Raw genomic sequence first — 17,443 nt, 5'->3', positions numbered from 1 at the left:
TATTTTCTTTGAATGACCCATTAACTACTCATCGTACATGTCCTGTTTTCACTGCTCATCATAAAGTCACCAAAAGTAGTCAAATCCCGTGTGCACCGGATACTAGGATTAAACCATTAATGGCCCGCTTCTCTATATCCATCTTTTTCAGTTTTCTCAACTACCTCTCAGCAGTAAATCTCCGGCGATGTTCCATCAACGTTATCGAAGATGAAAGACAAAATACGAAAACAAAATAACGTGCTATCCTCGTGATAAGTGGTAATGAAATGTGACCTTCGACCCCACTCACTCGGTGTTGCCAAACCATGCTGTAAGTAAACGAATCACGCTTTTTTTTCGTACTCCAGGTACTTGCTACTATGGTTCCTAAAAACCGAGCTGATGCATCAACTACTTTTCCCCCTCACGGCAATTGTGCTAAAGCAGTGCGAAGGATACTTGGAATCTCACGCTTTTTTTATATTTGATCATCGGCAGTTCACAACAGCGTGTTTTTTATTTCAACAATTTTAGCTGTGAACAACCAGCGTATTATCCGCACTGGTGGATAGTCCGCAGCTTCAAAAATTCGCATTTTGAACACAGATAGTCCGCGGACTATACACACGAAATTACGGTAATTTGGTTCGGGTTTGCCACGCTACCTGGAAAACTGGAAAAGTCAGGGAATTTTAATATTTTAGTCAAAATCTTGAAAAGTCTGGGAATTTCGTATGATGATCCCCCCCCCAAAAAAAGAAGCGTGTTTTGCTCCAACATTGGGGTGATCACTTGCATCATTCGGGCAGCAAGCATAGAGCCAATTTTTGCAGCTCGAATCAAATTGTCAAATTTTAGAAGGCAAAGCAAGTTTCCAGTAACCTCAAGAATCGAGAGACTCGCATACACATGTGCAGTGCATGTTGAACTAAAGGAAATGCCTTCCCATTCACGTATAAAACAGAGGGTTTGTCAGCGAGAATTTCTCCCTCCACGGATTTGTACAGGAAAGTGAGGAACATGTTGAAAAGACACGTTCTTTAATACTTTTTTCTTTGACTTTTCATGATAATTTAAACTCTGATTTTTGTATTTTTTGGCTTAAAATAGCTAATCCATTAATTAATTTACTTGCACAAAAAAATATTTGATATATTGAAAAACTATTATAGTTATAATAGTAATGCTTTAGGGATTATTTTATATGTAAGTAATATACTTAAATTTACTAATAATACTGTAATACGCAAATTTTTGTGTTTTCAAGTGGTACCATAATTAATTTACTTCTCAGCACAGCCAACTGGCATTTCACGGTTAGACTGGAACTTTCGTAAAACATGCCTGGAAAAGTCAGGGAATTTCATTCTCCTGTTTAAATGGCAACCCTGTTGATTTTTTGTATGATGTAATATCCATTTGTGTTGAATACTATCCCTGCAGTCTGGTTAATGCATGTGTCATTTTGAGTATTACTAATAAGGGCTAATAATTAATTCTGTTAAGTGTTACTGATAGCTGTACTAAAAGGTTGGTATCTGTTACAATATACTTCATGTCCTGCGTATAAATATATGGGATTCTGATATTTTATCCTAATTCTCGAATGCTGGCAGAGTGATGAAATGTGTTACAAAATGTTTCAGTGGAGGGAAAAGAATAAAAATTCTTTTCTGGCTTAAGAGGGTATAAATATTGATGTATTGGTCTGAATTGTGTCTTTGAATCTGGGCTTATTGTTGGGATTGATTACATATTAAACCACATTATGGTCCGTTTTCATCTGATTGCAATTTTGTAACTTACAGCTTTATTAGTTTAATTTGGAAAAGGAAAAAATTGGCAAATTTAGAATTGCCAACTCCCTATTTCCCACCCTATTCCTGCCAACCTTATTTACAACATATATCTCCTGGCTTTCACTTATTCTTAAAATTTCTCATGATTTTTATGTAACTTCATTTAATACTTTCTTATTTGCACCCCAAGACGTGTGGTTTTTATCATTAAAAATGATTGATTTTTCTCTTAAGTTATGAGTGAAAGGAAACCAAAGTAATTTCATTAGTGAGACGTAATGGTACGTTTCTGCTTTGTGTATGAGAGCATACGTATGTCTGTAAACTTTGAGTTCCAGTTCTCCAATTTGCATCAAGTCCGCTGAATGCTGCGAGTTTCATGTGTTTCGAGAAATAGTTTTAAGAATGTCTTTGTCATGTGTGCAAAAAGGGTAAAATTCTCGTACGTTTCAAAAATCGTATACAGGTGACTTTTCTTCTATTATTTCATCAAGAACATATAATACGTTTGCCATTGCGACTTTTCGGTTTGGCACAATAAGTGTGCTGATGTTCTTAAACGTGCGTGTACACAAAAATACAAGGACAATATGAGTTGTATTCGAAAAATTAAGTTTTTTTGTAATTTATTGATGCGACAGATCATCGTTTGTCAAACATTTTTGGCCTGCAGACTGATAAAATTTGTGAAAACATTTCAAGGACCAGTGGTTCGCTCACTGTCTTTAAAGCGCATGGACAAGCAAAGAGCTGTGCTGGGAACATACCTTTGAATGTTCTCTGGAATGTTTGCCACATTTTCCAACCATTTCATTTACACAGCTGGCCACAATTTACTTAAGCATAGTAGAATTGCTGTAACACATTCTCTGTTCTGAGCTGTCCTTTCGGTTTAAAAAAAAAAAAAGGATGCAACATGTGAAAAATGTACGTGCATGCTAGTGTTTCCAACCTAAAGACAAGATTTTCAACCTCTTTGTGTCGCTTTTCCTATGCTCAAATGGCAACAGCTGAAGTAATCAGAATTGTTATTCTGTTTTCTTGTTAATAAAATTATTTAAAGAAGTTCGTTCTATTTATTACTTATAATACAGGCTTAAAAGAATGATTAGCGTTTCTTCATTGAAAACAAAAATATCATTTAATATGAGTACTCGTCATCCACAAATACATGCTGGTGTCACCACGATAGGTTCCCTAATATTAGTAAATCTAAATTAAACAGACACACTGAGAAAGCTAGAGCTATTGCATTGCACAGTATTCATAATAACACATACAGTTGTCAGATTTTTAATATTTTTTTCGGAAACGATGGTAGGTATATTGTTACAATACTTCTGAGTTTGGAAGAAGTAATGGATAGTGTCTCTGGACTGGCAGTTGAGAAACCTGCATTAGATCATGATACAGCTTTATTTAGAAAAATGTTTCCTGATAGCAAAATTACTAAGAAATACTCAAGTGCAGGGGCAAAAGCTGCAATTGATAAAGAAATTGGTATGAAAAATAAATCTTCAGTTATTGATTGCACCGAGTATGTAATTACATAACACATAAATTTCCAATCAACAATGAAGTGATTTCACATGCATTTTTGCAGATGTATCTGCTCTAGCAAATGCATCTTTTTCTAATATAAGATTTTTTTTTAATAGATCTCCAGTTTTACTTAATTTAATTTTAAAAGACGATGCTTATGTTGCAACTGATAAATTACAGTCGCAGTTTACAATTAGAAAGCTTGGGCAATTTTTTTGTGTTTGGGATGGTATTTCTTTGGGTGGACACACAGACCTTCATGTCTTTCCTCATGAGAAAATGAATGCTCAGGCCTATAGAGGTGACATCCTTGATCCCTATGCACACCCTTACGCCATATTTCAAACCTTATTATGTGTTGTATGCTGCAGGTTAGTTTCATTAATTCTACATGTAAACTTTTCGAATCATTTTTTTTTTTGTGATATTTCCTTAATGATAACCAAAGTATATGTATACATGAAAGTAAATGAAAAACTTTTAATTTGCAAAACACATTTACTTTGGCTATTAAAGAAAGCAAAGTCAAGTCTGTTGTCACTATTAGCAGTTGTATTTTTTCTTGTTAAAAAGTACGAATAATACATTTTTAGATGTAAATTTTGTATTGTTTGGGTTTATGAATTTGCGGCTGCTCTTCGCTGAGAAAATTTTGATTTCTTGAAGAAATCGATCAGTTTTTTAGTTTATTAGATTAGCACTGTTGCGAATGTATTTATCAAAAAAAGAAAGAAACTTTATCTTCGTTTCACGTGATAAAATGCAAACTAAAATTTTATACGATGCCAAAAGTGATACAACCATTCGAAACACTTGTGGGGGCTTTTCTGCCTTACTCTGCCTTTATTTTTACAGTTGTTAAATCATAACTATATATTTTGGATTACAGATATGTTTAAAATGACAGAAATATTCATGTTTTGGCAGCGTTAAATTTTGGGGGGAGGAATATATTTATATTTAAAAAAGATATATTTGAAAAAAAAATAAAAGATATAAATAACAAAAATCTAATGCAATCTCCGGATTCAAAGTTTTATACTTGTTATTAAAAAATAAAAATGCGAGAAGTTTGATTCCTGTGTAACAGAAATTAACCTAAATATCTAATTTCAAAAACTTCAACTTGCCTTGAGGAATCGGTTAATAAAGTTAGAATTATTCAAGGAAATAAGTGTAAATGAAGTACAGCGAAAAATGTATGTGATTCAATAGGCCGTACAAGCAAATCATGAGGTTTTATTCGATTTTTTTTAATGGAAAAAATATTCTCTTTTGTTTTGTAGTACGTAGTTTTCTTAAGTTAACCCACAAATGTACACATTACATGGTTGTAAAATGCATCTCATTTGTTACACTCAGTAAATGGAAATGATAATAATGCATCATAAATTCACAGTCCGTTTCATTTTTGCTTGATCTAAACAAATGAAGATAAAATGGTTGTGTAACATAATTTGGTACTTTTCTGCATAAATTCTTCCAAATTTTCGAATTTTGTGTTCAACATAATTGCATGCTACGCCTAATCATAGCAAAAATCAATGAAGTGAGGAAATCCATCACAAGTGTATTATATTTTATCTTCATTTGAGATAATTCGATGCAGGAAAAAACAATGTGGTCATGAAACATTCCTTTTGCGTTTTCAGAGTAATTATTCTTCCCCTCACTAGAGATTTTCATAACAATGTTAATTTGCGCTACGTATATTTCTAAAAGCTGTTTAGTGCAGGGCTGCCCAGCCTGTTCGTGAGCATGTGCTATTTTTCCTTGTTAAGTGATATGGGAATGTACAGCAATGAAAAAAAGTACAAAATTATGGTATTATAATGAATAGCTTGTGATCGACTTAAAATTGTTGTGATCTGTTGAACATTTTTAGTCCAAAGGGGTTATTTGCCCCGAAGGGCTATTAAGTTCGTTTTGGCATTTTGCGTTGAAAACTATAAATGGTGAATCACTTTTCAAATTGTTGCCACCAAATATCATTGTCGTGTATTATATTTAAAGAAATCAAGTACCAAAGAATCTGCATGAATGTATGTATGTGTCTTGCATTGTGATAAGACAACGGAAGCCCTAATTTGAATTTTCATATTTTCTTAAACTTAAACGAATTTTTATGAAAAAACTAAGCGATTTCAGAGCAAACAATGTACAGGGGAAAAAATTCCATACAAAAAAAAAAAAAAAAAAAGTTATTTAGTGCCAGTAATGAATTAATGTGTCATCGCAACACAGGTGTAACATCTTCTCTTGGTTTGTAAATAGTTATATAAATAAACTGCTATTTATTTTTTTCACATCGCATTTTAAAGAAATGTAAAATGTGAAACCTGCTTTGTATGGAGCAGCATACATTGGAGTATTTTCGAAGTTACCGGACACTAGTATAGAAAAAAATGTACATTAATGGGTAGGATGTGCAATTTTTTTCCAAAATGGATAAACAATGACGGTGCAGCATGAAAAATTATAATAAGGGATTACTTTTTTGTGCAATATTCATAACTCGTAATTGTTGAATATCTAACTAAATAAAAGAGCAATATGTTGTTTAAACTTTTACCGGAATAATTGGTACAAATTTGTCTGAACCTGTACGAATATTCGTTCTTGGCGGGATTTCATCGTCTAATAAAATGTTTTACTTTGTTTAAGACCTATGAAACATATTTACTTTTATGTCTGAAATGTAGGATTGTGATATTTAAGTTGATAAGATGACTGATAATTATTAAAAAATAGTTTTAGGCCACTCATTTTTTTTCTCTCATTCATTTGATGTTTCTACCACGATTAGATTTTTTATATACTTGATTATTCGGAATTTTCGTGTAATCGTCATTCGGCATTCCTTGAACTTTTACCGTATATGTAGTTGCAATAGGTATCTAATGTAAGTTTTGTTTGTCTTTTCGTACGTGTAAGGCTATTTTTCTTTCTGTAGGCAACGTCACAATCTAACAGTGCAAAGAGAATGCGTAAAATAACGATAATTTACATGTGACTGAAAACTATGCTGTGATAAATGGAGTAACCGGTCTCGAACGTATGTAATCGTTGCGAAGGAACATGTAAATTAGAAAATTACGTACTCTTGCTTGAGATCATGAAGTGCAAAATAAAATTTATGCAATACCAAAAAAATAAGACTGTTTGAGATTCTTTGATTCTCTTGCAGGCATGAAAGGCGAATTTACCTACTCCCAGAACGAACGGGGAAGTAGCGACGGAAACATATTGATCAGTGAGCTGAGTGAGCCACTGCTCAAAGTTGTCATTTTTATCGGTATGGATCCCCGAGTGGTTCTGTTTGCATTCGAAATATGTGAAATAAATTACTCCCCTTTCGAGGACATCTGGGGTTCGGTTCTGTTTGCGAAAAAAGTCGTACGAGGTGACTGAAGTCGTGAGCTCCACGTAGTTTGCCAGGATATCACACCTGTGAGGCGGTACTCTTTGAACCTAGCGTCTTGTCCGAAAATCCGACACCTTCTTTTCGTTGTAATGCGACCGCGATTAAAGTACTAGGCACCTCCATGTGTGTACGAAACCACTTGCGATTTCAAATTCGAAATTTTCTGCGCTTAGCTTGCCGCATAGTGGCAGGTAGCACGGGGAAGGAAGGCGAACCTTCCTCCTTGAGTTTAACCAACGTGTTTTCCCAGATAAATCTGACCATCGATGATGATCCTTCCGCAGTACGGTGCATTTCTTCAGAGTAAATGCTATTTTCATGCAGTGTGGTAATCCGCATACAGTAATATCCTATAACGTAATGCATTAAAAGACTTATTGTGTTGATAATAACAAAGCTTCATTAATCAGGTATTCGTGAAGCATATATAAAAGCAGTCATGCATAATTTATCATCTATGAATTAAAAGATATTGCCGACATTAAGTGTACTTCGTGTATTGTATTGCCATTTATACATACTGTATAGAAATTATTAGTATTATGTGGCATATTACAAAATAAAATAATGCAAAATATACCATACGCTACTGTATCCATTTCATATATATAAAGGATTCAAATATTTGTTCTAAATTGCAAGAGTGAAATGAAGAAATGTATTTTAGAGTGGTGTTTCTCAGACCATGGTTATTAGTTATTATTATTTATGTACCTATAAATGTAGATGCTAGTAATTATTCATAAATGGAGCAACGGTGGCAGGTCAAGAGGGTGCCCAAGTAAGGGAATTTTAAGGAATGCTGTTGTAGATTATAATACACTACCATGTATAATAGAATTAAAAATGGAAAGAAGAAATTAATTATGGAGTCCTTGTTTCTAATTGGTTTCATTTTGAATGTTATGATTTTATGTAAACCGTATAATGTGTAAGCCAGAGGATTACCATATAGACTTGGTGTTGACCAACATAATATGCAAAACATAGAATCTTGTTAAAAATTTCCCAGGTATAAAAGAGTTTAGAACTTTAAGTGTGGGGAAAGATCATTAAAAAAGTAGCTGAATGGTTTGTGAACAGCATAAGTAAAAGGGGCAGCATAAGTATCAGTAAAAACAGCGTAAGTATCAAGATGGGCAGGTTTCAATTTCTTACAGTGCCTACCATTGGTAGATGCAGTATAATACCTCTAAATGTTCATATATCTATCCCCAGCAAATGGGCTAGTTGCAAAATGTTTTCATCGATTTCTAAATGCATGGCATGAGTATTTCTGTAAAATGTCTTCTGAAAAGACATTTACATACCTCTTCTTTGTCTCTTATGGCAGATAGCTCCCATATTCACTTAACCTGTCAATTTGTGAAGTAAGTAGGTTTTGCAGTGAGTTTGACTAACTCGCTATAAAAAAATCTTAACCTTTTGGAGTCTCAAGATTAAGCAATTTTTTCTTTCCACATATGTGCTATATCTGTCGGTCATAAATTCGTAATGCGATCTGAGCTCATTGATGACTATTCAAAGGTTAATATGCTGCATATAATTTACCACAATTCCAGCAGTTTTCTGCTGTACAAGATTTAACCATAACCTGTACAAGATTTAACCATAAGTAGACATATACAGATATTAGAAGCATTAACATATATAGATTGATTTTGTTGACTTGTTGGCTTAACTGCAAGCTGTTCTGTCGCTGGAAACTGCGTAAAATCTAATCCTGTAAATGGAAATTGCTCATATGATGGCTTATAGCTACAGTTTAGTTGTCAGATGGCAAGAAATTGGTCAGTTAATTGATTTAAAAATTTTGTTAAAAAACTTTGAAGAAAATAAAGTGTTTATATATATGTCTTTAAAAATTAATAAAATTTAACGATGTAATAGAATTTTTAGATGGTAAAAACTTCATATCCACGTAAAATTCATATATACCTTTTGAGCTTTAATTCAAAACATTAGAATTCAGATATTTTAGATCAGAAATCTTAGATCTAAATTGCAAGAAATTAGAAGTAAGTTTAAAAATTTTCTACATATATTTTACTTCTTATGCGATTTATGCACACATTATAAATTATTAAAGTAGGTTTTGTTTTAAATGTTTATTCATGCAAATTTGGCAGGGATTTAAGGGTACTAAAACAGTTGTGATGAAGTTTATAATAACCATTGATAACTTTTTGAGGGAGTCATCTGTGAAATTAAAAATTTGTCATATGCTGGGGTCCCTTTTAAGTATAGGATTGAGAGCCAATGAAATATGTTATATGTGCAGTGTTATATGTTGCTAAGAGAAACAATTAGTGGTTTGTATAAGAAGTCCAGTGGGAAGACCAGATGGGTCTTGTGTTGAGATTGCTATCAAAATTCAGATTTTTGTAATATCATGTATAGAGAAGAACCATTTCAAAAGCTTTGAAAAATAAATCGGTATTGTTCATGTTTTATTAACCATTAAATGGTTAAATACTCTCTGTAGCAAAAACAAATTGATGCATTGAACATGCAAATGCCCCAGGCCTATGCACATCACTAAACATGCACAACCATTAAATGCAGAGGGCATTTGCATGTATACTGAAATAGAGCAAGCTGGCAGTTAGAAAAAGTCTAGCATTTTCTCACCTTATAAGTTCAGGTGGGTTTTTCAAAGTATAGTGCTGTAGATAAAAAGAAATAATGCCTTGGATTCTCCCTCCAAGGCATAATTAAACAAGTTCCAAAGAGGACTTGTCATTTTCTTTCGAGAAGCATTAAGACTATGCTGTTAACAGTGGTTCCAGTATGCCCTTTGTCATTGGACTGAGGAGAGCAACAGGCATGGAGGATCACTTTATGCATGTTACCATAACCACACTGATGGCTACATTTGTCACTATTCAGTGGCACCTGCTCAGATTTATAGTATATCTAATGTCATGTAGAACCATTGAAAAATGACTGATGGAAGGTGGAATGCATTGTTGACACCCGTTTTATCCGCTGTTAAAACCAATCGTGAGTAGCAGTTTGCTGTCGTGCTGCAGTCATGTCAGGTGGAACTTAGTGGATTGGAGTTGTATCATTTTCTGTGTAAAACCAAGTTCTAGCTTAACCTTCACAACCATCATCTCCATATGTGAAGGTGGTCATGCCAACCGCTTGCTCAGTGTACATCACCGTGGAGTGGTATACTTCCATCATGCCTAGAGTTACCAAGTGGGATGCTGTTACATACCCTATCACCATTATTTATTCTGCTCACAACCCTGACCAGCCAGTGTCATGTTCAGGACATCCTGTGGCATATTGTAGTAAAAATGCTGGTGGACCTGCATGGTGCTATTTTGCAACATGATAGTGCTTGTTGACATTCAGCATACATTTTTGCAGACTTTCTCCACACCATGACAGCCTTCCCATAGCCATCTCAATGCCTGTCCGATTTCAATGCTTGAAAATGGTGGCCACTAACTTCAGCTGTTACAAAACATGTTTGACCTGTATGCACAGTTAAACTGAACTCGCAAGATATCCCTCAGGACAACATTAAACATTCATACAAACTTTTAATATTGCCGGAATGTAGCATTGTCTAAATTGAGTGTTTGCCATGTTAATGTGTAACAGTTATAGGCCTGTGTTACTGAAATAAATTATGCCACTGATTCTCCAATTGTTTTCATATTTTCCTCATTATCTCCCCCATGTGTCTCTCTGGATGGTATAGTCGTTAGCAAAGCTGACTGCTGTATCATAGGGCTGGGTTTAAATTGTGGAGAAGGTATGGATGTTTCAAGTGTATAGTGCCTGTGTGGCATGGGAACTTTTAAAATACTGGAAGTCCACTCCTTTCAGGTGATCTGTTGATAGGGAAAGAGGTGGAAGATGGATCCATTCTCCCAGAGTGTGCGCCATTGATCAAAGGACTATTTGAAACCTGTAAGATCATTTGTGAAGTTTTGGTGAACCAAAAAAAGGGGGGTTCCCAAAATTTACTTTCGTGTTTGGTTGCTCTCGGTTGACCAGTTTCATCACTATCCACCTTTCTGCCTACCGTGGGTAGGTGTTTTTTTCCCTACAGAGTATATAGGGAAAAGTGTGTTGAGAATAATTGAGTTTTAATGCTCTTTTGATATTATGTTTTTGTAAACTGAAGTTTAGTATTTTATTTGAATCATGCATACTTGAAATTCATGACTTTTTTTTTAATTTAAGACAAATTAAATAAATACATATTGATCAGTGTCTGGTAGTTGAAAAGTTCTAAATTCCTTTGGGTTGTGTGCATAATATGTTTGCTTTTATGATGTGTAAAATTTCTTTGCTTCATGATAGATTTTTGCATCTTACATTTGTATCTGTTTGCAGAGCATCGTAATATGCCGCTAGAAGACGCATTAAAGTTGCTATCTCGGAACTTCCACGAGCATATACGTTTGCAAAAAGAACATATGGAACGCGAGCGAGCTGAAAGAGGTCCTTACGTTGGAGTTGTGTCAGCAGATCGAGAAATCCAATTTCTTCTTAGAATGTTAGCGGATGGACGGTGGATTTCTCTTTCGGAAATCAATACAGTAATACGATACTTGTGTGAAAGGCGAGATAAAATGCAAGGCGGCCCAGATGAAAGGGCTCATGGTCGCCTTCCCATACCCTCTGCGGACTTAAAATTAGAACCTTCTTTTAAGCCAAGTGAGTAAATTCACCACTTTCTCATACTTCAGTAAAATTGTTTTATTTTGTTATTTGTTTTCTATCTTAGTTGATTTCTGATTTTAACTGACAATATGAGGAGAAAAATAGTGTTATTTATGTTCTATATGTTTTAATATAATTTAGTGTATTATAAATTTTTACTTTTATTTTCTGTTATCATAGTTGATATTAAACTAATCTGTATTGTTATTTCTTCTTAAAACATGGTAGAAGCTAAAGTTGTGTACTACTTGTTGTTTATGTAATAGGCATATGGATATATCTCCTTTTAACATGTATAGATAGTTTCATCCTTAATGCAGTTTTTTTTTTTTTTTTTTTTTTTTTTTTTTTTTTTTTTTTTGAGAAACTGGATAATTTAACTTTGAGAGGTGTCTTTAGTCATCAAATTTTTATGATTGCTCTTTGCTATACGAAAGAAAAAAAAAAAAAAAAAAAAAAAATTAGTGTAAATTCTGAGCAGTTTATGTGCTCTCATTAAAGTATTTTAGTTGCACTTTCTACGTTCAAACTGCATTTTGTAAGAAGTTAATTGTGTCGTAATGACAGAAGTGAAAATTATGTATTTAAAATAATTGCATATGGAAGCAAAACGTTCACCCAGAATGTGTATCAGATATCTTATTTGTAAAATAATGGTTCTCTCACTGACATATATGAGCTTCATGTCTAGAGATGCATACAGTAGCCGCTCTTTAGGGCCATCTTGGAACTATACTTAAGGCGTAGTCCCACATGTATGTTTAATTGAGTTTAAAGTAATGAAATTTAAAAAATATTAAAATGTTTATAAATTGGCCAGTAGTTAAATGTGAAATAATATTGAAATATTTGTAAATTTGTATCACTTTGAAACTTCTATGAATTATAAGAAGAAAGATTAATGTGTAATAGAAAGGAATTTATTTCTGTAGTTTGAATCCTCAGAAGAAGAATCCTTATCATCCATATTTCTAGTGCATATGTTAAAAAAACTCGTATCATTTTGTGTATTAAAAATTAATTTTATAATTATTAATTTATCACATATGTGCCTCTCCAGTAATGCTTTTTACGTTTGAAAAAACTTGCAATCCCCTTTCAGGTCTTAAAATTTTAAAAACCACTGATTGAATTTAAAATTGGAAACTACCCCAATTCCATATCTAGAAAGTGATGAATCTTGAATGTAAATTTCCTGGTACTGTGAGAGGGACATTAGTTAAATAAATAATATTTTATTTTTGTGCTTTTCATCTGTTATTCATTTTTATAAAAAATATTGAAATAGTATATCTTCTCCTGTGTGTTATGTATTGGCATTAATAATGAATATTTTTTAATAAAATATTGAAAAGCATGAAGATGTATTCTGCCAGTTTCTCTTGCTTTGTGAGAAATAGAGTGCTGATTTGAAATTCTCAAGTCTTCAAAAGAAAAATTTTTTAAATCATACCAAACCTAAAATAGTATGGAAAAGAATATAATATGATAAATACACTGTGCTTATATGAATAGAAGTAATATGTGTAATGTAGTTTCACCATTCATAATTGAAAAGAGAGCAGGCTAATCAGTAGATTTGATGTTGATATATTAAGCGAGCAGAGATTCATCTCCAAGAAATTGAGGGCCTACAGTGTATGAGAAAGAGGTTAACCCAGTGTCAAAATTTAAGGTTTGTCATGTGCTCTGGCTGATGTAAAAAGCTTGAAATAAGAGATTTTGCAAGTCAGGTATCGCGAAAATTCTGGGCATGTATACAAACTGAAGAGTAAAATATTTAAATTTGTACATACTAAAATTCTTAAATCAGTTTAGAAATAATCTTAACTTTGTGTACATTTCCCCAGTTTGTATAATTATATGAAGTAATAATTTATATTTGTTCTAAAAAATAAAAGAGAAAAAATTTTAAGGAAGTCATGCTTCCTTAAAAATTCAGGTCATTTACACAAACTGAAGAGTAAAATACCAAAAATACCAAATAGTATACCAAAAATCTTAGATTTTTTAGAAATAATTTTAATATTAATATGGTAAAACTAGCATCACAAAAAAAAAAAAAAAGCTCGGACGATGTGTGGTGTCTTGACTTACGAGCACGAGTTGGCAACTGGTGATTTTCAGAGGTATTTTTAAGTAACTTTGATGGAGAGTTAAAACTCAGGACACACACAGAAGTATGCAGTTTTACAGCCTTATATGAAGTAAAGGAAATATAATTGCAAAAAAATTCCTATTTCAACAGAAATATCTTTGATTATTTTTTGTATGACGTCTGTACATGCAGACAATAAAAAAACTCCTTATTGAAAAACATATTTTAAAATAGATTTTTTCATAATGTCTATATGTACATCTTGCATAACTCAAAAACAATTGTAGTAGAATGTTGAAATTTTGTATATAGGAACAGCTATAATATCTAATTGTGCACCTTTCTTTTTTATTGCATTCAGCAGTACCAAAGTATGGGCACACACATATATTTGTGTATATATATGCACGCACACACACACCTACCTCCTTAGCCTGCCCATTATTTTTGCAATTCTTGGTCATGGATATGTACTTATAAAAGTGTTTTAAATGACAAAAATATTCAGGCTTTTAAAATTTCAAATTTAAGGAAAGAATAATTTTAATGCGGTCTCCCTGTTTCTATACTTGTATTTTGGAAAGTTGTATATTTATTATGAGAAAAATTTGACTCTCATACAACAAAAACTGACCAGGATGTTTAATTTCAAAATTTACAATTTTTTATATCAGTTTCAACTTGTGTTGAGGGGTTTGTTTATTAAATATGAATAATTCAAGGGAATAAGTTTAAATGAAGTTCAGCAAAAAATATGTACCATTTTAATAAGCATATAAGGAAGTCATGGTGACCACATATTAAAATTTGATTTTTATTATAAGCCTATAAATACATTTGTATTTACAGTAGATAATATATCACTACTACTGCTGTTTATTAATTAGCAAACTGGTAGTTTTATATATTATTTTTAGTTTTAATTTCTACATTATCAAATGTATTTTATCTAAGATGCAATTGTTATATTTCTTTTGAGCTAGCTTTCATTACTTTTTAGCTAGACATACAGAAAACGTATAAAGTATCTTAATTGTTTTTATAATGTGATTTATGTTCTCAGATTATATTTTAATTTTTTTTTTTTTTTAATTCACAATAATCAATATATTTTTCTTTCTGCAGAAGATGATCCTGATGTGGCCCAAAAAGAGCAAGATCTTCAGAATCGTATAATCAACATAATGAATCAAGGTGCACCTCCTGCAATTGGTTTAGGGAATACTCAAGCTGGCAGTTTAAATCAAGGCTTAATGCCAAACATAGATATACCTGCAAATAGGTCTAATCAACCAAGAATGAGTCCTGGCATAAATAATATGCGACCTCCTTCTGCAGTAGGTTCTGCTATGCCTGCCATGAAGTCTGGTAGACCTGCCCATTCATCTGTGGATGAAAATGTGACAAATCAAACAAGTCTTGAATCAAGTACATCTACATCTGAATCAACCAATCAGCCGGTCTTTACTTCTGCTGTATCTGGGCCAAACTTACCAAGTGATCCTGCTGCGACTGCAACTTACATAAATTTTGATAATCCTAGTGTGCAGAAAGCACTAGATAATTTAATGCAGAGTGGTCCCAATTTATTGAAAAGTATTTCATTGTCCAGTTCTAATATGCCAGGTTCACAGAGTACGCTTTCTGGCAGTGCATCCAAAACAGGTGCAGGCAGTGGTTCTGGAATGGGAGCACCGTCTGATCTCATGGGAGGAAAATTTAATATGCCGCCACCTAGAGGTCCAGGTGGTATGTCAGAAATGGGAGGAAATATTCCACCCAGAGGTTCAGGAAATGTAGACATGGGCCCACCAAGGGGTGGTGTGAGTATGGGAATGCCTGGACCTCAGAGAGGCCCTGGTAATTCATCTGATATGATGGGTCTTCAAAGAGGAGGATTTGGTGGCATGTCTGATATGGGAAATATGAATCCCCAAGGAAATTTTGGTGGTGGAGGCATGGGCGATAGTAGTATGGGGCAGCAAAGGATGCCAGATATGGGACGTATGGGATCTCAGAGAGGTAGTAATATGGGACCTCCCCAAAGGCAAGATATGGGCCTTGGAATGGGACCAGGTGGTAATTTTCATGGTCAGGATCAGTTTAATAAATATCAAGGCCCTGGTCAACAAGGTAATTTTCCAGGTTCATACAACTCTGGCCCAAATATGGGAAACCTGTCTCGTCAGAACTTCGGGAACACCCAAGGAATGGGTGGCATGGGAGGTGGACCTCGACGTTATTAATTATTTTCATTCTGTTTTTTTAATTCATTACATGCAAATTGTCATTGCTGTTACTTTGTAGCATGAGTTTATATCATCTTACTTCATTGTATGTGTTTGTGGGACAATAAAACACACCAAACCTAGAATTGGTATTTTGTCTTATTTTTTTGTTTTGTGTGTCATTATACCAGCACAAGTGAAAGAAATTCCTTATCTTAAATGTAGAGAATAAGTAATTCTTTTTGCGTTGCAATATGAGAAGAATCATATATTGCCCCTCACACGCATTGCAGTTTCAGCTGTAACGAAATAAGACAAAACAGTACTTTAAATTTTCATAGTAGAAAAGAATGTAATTAATGGTATCAAAATTGGTTCAACATCATCAGATGAAACTGAATTTAATTATTGTAAATTTCTGAAGCAAGTAATTTTGACAGCGTCTGAAGTTAAAATTATAGTTCTGAAACTGAGATGGGTATCTTATTGGTGACAAGCAAAGAATGTAAGTTAAAGGGGGGTAGTTTAATAAAAAAATTATTCCGTCTTAATAGCTGAAAACCATATGCTTAACTCACTCTTTCGACCTAAATCTTATACGCCTGAAATGCATTTCCGTGCTAATATAAAGACTAGGTATGCAGTTCTAATTTTCAGCAGTAATGTAATCTGTAATGTGTTAAGTATGGAATGTCTATACATTTTATTGTAATATGTGGTTTCAGGATTTCTTAAAATAAATGAAGATGAAATAATTTTTAAGTGCTTGAATTTTTATTAGTAATTTGAACCAAAAAAATTACCTTAATAGGAGATTGGAAAAAAAAAATCAAGAATTATTGCTTGTACTAAATGGAGAGATGCAAAATACATTCTTTTAAGAAAATACTTTGTGGAAAGGTAAGCGTATGCATGCTTTTAACTCTTTACAAAACAGCCTTGAATTCAGCTCTCCATATACACAGGCTTGAATAATCTTAATGAGAATGGAGTACATAATAACAGAAAACTTATAAATTCTCTCTCTCTATATATATATGTATATAGTATTTTGTTATATCTTGCACATATATATATAAATATGTATGTGTGTGTGTAAGATATAACAAAATACGATAGCTGCTTTAAGAATAATTGGCGACCTCAAAATTAACTACAGTCAAAAGTCGTTAATTCGGACATCCGTAATCCGGAATGATCTATAATCCGGACCTCAAAGCTAAAAACTTTCTGCGCATGCGCAGCGTTGGCACATGCACACAGGCGTTTTACGCGTGCGCGTAAGACCTTGACTACTGCGCATATGCGTGTGCGCAAGTGCAGAATACGTTTTCGCGTGCGCGTTTAATGCATAACGGACGGTATAAACTAAAATTATCTAATTATCTATTTCAGTTAATGTTGATAATTGCGTTGTTCCTTAATCTTCGAATTGGATCCGGCTTATTATTTTTTGAAGACTGTAAGAGCAATTTTCTAAAAGTAAGCTTGAACTTTCGATTATGTCAAATAGAATTTCCGATGCTGGAGCTCCCAAAGGATCTAGAAAACGAAAGTATGTTTCGATGTCCATCAAACAAAAAACGAATTGCTACAAAAAATGGATAAAAGCATATCCTTTGTTTATCTAACCGTTCCGAAATCTGTTTATCAATTTCACGCTGCTCTGCGCGGGGGGGGGGGG

The 17,443-nt window shown here is 33.4% G+C and overlaps 1 protein-coding gene across 2 annotated transcripts in view; it reads left to right on the top strand.

Annotated features, from left to right (window-relative positions):
- Neos (nuclear receptor coactivator protein neosin) overlaps nt 1-15,905 on the top strand; it is a 51,350-nt gene extending 35,445 nt beyond the window's left edge. For both annotated transcript variants that reach the window (XM_035368804.1, XM_035368805.2), the window contains exons 8-9: nt 11,104-11,427; nt 14,657-15,905. In XM_035368804.1, coding sequence (XP_035224695.1) covers nt 11,104-11,427; nt 14,657-15,777 — 1,445 coding nt within the window. In that variant the 3' untranslated portion in view covers nt 15,778-15,905. The remainder of the gene's footprint in view (nt 1-11,103; nt 11,428-14,656) is intronic.
- The last annotated feature ends 1,538 nt before the right edge of the window (nt 15,906-17,443 follow it).

This window comes from Stegodyphus dumicola, chromosome 4 (genome assembly GCF_044657685.1).
Source record: "Stegodyphus dumicola isolate Sdum_Otavi_A_Nest chromosome 4, ASM4465768v1".
Taxonomy (NCBI): domain Eukaryota; kingdom Metazoa; phylum Arthropoda; class Arachnida; order Araneae; family Eresidae; genus Stegodyphus; species Stegodyphus dumicola.
This window is presented reverse-complemented; position numbering and strand designations above follow the sequence as displayed.